This window comes from Branchiostoma floridae, unplaced genomic scaffold, assembly GCF_000003815.2.
Source record: "Branchiostoma floridae strain S238N-H82 unplaced genomic scaffold, Bfl_VNyyK Sc7u5tJ_1499, whole genome shotgun sequence".
In the NCBI taxonomy this organism is placed as follows: domain Eukaryota; kingdom Metazoa; phylum Chordata; class Leptocardii; order Amphioxiformes; family Branchiostomatidae; genus Branchiostoma; species Branchiostoma floridae.
This window is the reverse complement of record NW_023365732.1, coordinates 423513-425367: the sequence shown is the minus strand read 5'-3', so window position 1 is coordinate 425367 and position 1855 is coordinate 423513. Positions and strand designations below refer to the sequence as shown.

Sequence of the window (1855 nt, the reverse complement as noted above, 5' to 3'; positions counted from 1 at the left end):
GTGCTTTAGTCCACTCCAAACGGTGGCTACCCCGTCAATGCCATGGGGTAGCGACCTTGGGAGCGAACTAAGCACACAAAAGGTTGGACTGCAGGCTAAGATGTTCCTCTTTGTAAAGTGTAATATCTGACATGGCCACTGTATAATGCTTTTTCTCACATATATTATTGATAATTCATTTTGTGGATTATTTCTTTCAGGTTGATCCACAAAGGGCTGAGGACATGGACTTTTCGCACCCTAAACATGGAGTCCAGATCAAGAAGGCGCGCCGGAAGCCGCAGTGTGATGTGCCACCACTCAGTGAAGAAGAGGCCGCTTCTGCTTTCTCACAACTGAGGAAGCTGTGTCCCACTGCCAGTGCTGTCATTAAAGAGGAGGAGGACACAGACACAGCATCAGAAGATGAGTCAGATGTCAACACAGAGACGCTTCCCCCTGTGGTATACAGGTCTTGTCATCCAGCCAAAGTCCCTGTTACTAGTGTTAGTGTAGACAGCATCCTTGAGGATGTTCGGTGCAACCCCGAGCAAATCACAAACCTCAACAAAGCTACAGTGGGGCAGTCCAAGTCTGCTTTATGGCGTCAGCAACGCAAGGGTCGTGTGACTTCTACATCCATGCATGATGTCCTTCATGCATCAAACCCCACCACTGCAGTACGGAAGGTCATGCAATATGACTGCAAGGATTTGAGCCAAGTGAGTTAACTGAAAACTAGTACAGTGTACACTTGCAGGAAGCCATTTTTCGTAGGTAATTAAGGCACACAAAGAGACAACATTACCCTGTATATTGGAACATGTACCATAATAATCCCAGAGCAAGTGTAGCTCTGATCTTTATTTGGATTTAAACAATACCAGGAGTCTACATATTTCTGCAAAGTGTGACAGGAAGGGGGTCTCTCAGAGTCTCTACACTTTCAGGAGGAGGGTCAGCGATCATTTCTTCATCTGAAATAAAGCAAATCCGAAGTTCAATGAAAGTGCTATGTCATTATGAGTGTCATATATCTGAACTGAACTGAATGTTCTAAACTCTGATTCATATGTATGTATTGTTGTTTCAATATTTTACTCATGCAGGTTGCATGCTTCTCTACTTGATTCACATCTATATCCCCACTCCGAAAACCAAGCGGATAAACTTTGTAGCAAGTAGTCTTGTGTGTATGGTATGTGATTCATGTTGAATAAGTGACAAGTGATAGATTTACTTGTTGAGCAAGAATGATAGATTAAACTGTTGATCAAGAATTTATATGTTTAGGATTACTGATTGTATCCATTAGACACTTTTCTTATTCCCTCTGTAATGCCCTTACCATTTAGTGATGTAGGTGGGGCTTCATTCTCTGATGACACCCGCAGCCTTTTTGCTGCACGCATATACCTGCAAACAATGAAGCATGTTGTAAGTTGTAAATCAAAGTTGCATGCTTTGTTTCCTACATACATTCTGTTAGCATAGCAATTAGTGATTACTGCTGTGAATGTTATGAAATATAAAACATTTGACTAGGTGTAAACTCTAACATGAGTAACTTACAGGATCTTTGTGAGATTTAACTGAATCCTTGGTAAAACTTTCATGGTCATCTTCTCAGGCAAGGAGGTAGAGTATAGCAATGTTTCACACAGGCATGAACAGCCTGCCTGCATGAACAGCATGAGCAGTAAATCAAATTTCAATAAAGAAACATTGAAAACCCCAATGTTACCTACCGATCTTTCTTGGCAACTGGGTTTCTTGAACGATTGCAACTTGCTGAGGTTGGGAGGTTAAACAAGCTTGGGACGTAATCTGGATCTGCAGGGTCTTTAGAAGGGTTCCCTGCAATGCAAGAAGCAAA

The 1855-nt window shown here is 42.0% G+C and overlaps 1 protein-coding gene across 1 annotated transcript in view; it reads right to left on the bottom strand.

Annotated features, from left to right (window-relative positions):
- Positions 1–729: 729 nt before the first annotated feature.
- LOC118407928 (peroxynitrite isomerase THAP4-like) overlaps positions 730–1855 on the bottom strand; it is a 5727-nt gene continuing 4601 nt past the window's right edge. The window contains exons 2-4 of the mRNA XM_035808502.1: positions 1728–1836; positions 1328–1395; positions 730–956 (exon numbers count right to left, since the gene is read on the bottom strand). Coding sequence (XP_035664395.1) covers positions 871–956; positions 1328–1395; positions 1728–1836 — 263 coding nt within the window. The 3' untranslated portion in view covers positions 730–870. The remainder of the gene's footprint in view (positions 957–1327; positions 1396–1727; positions 1837–1855) is intronic.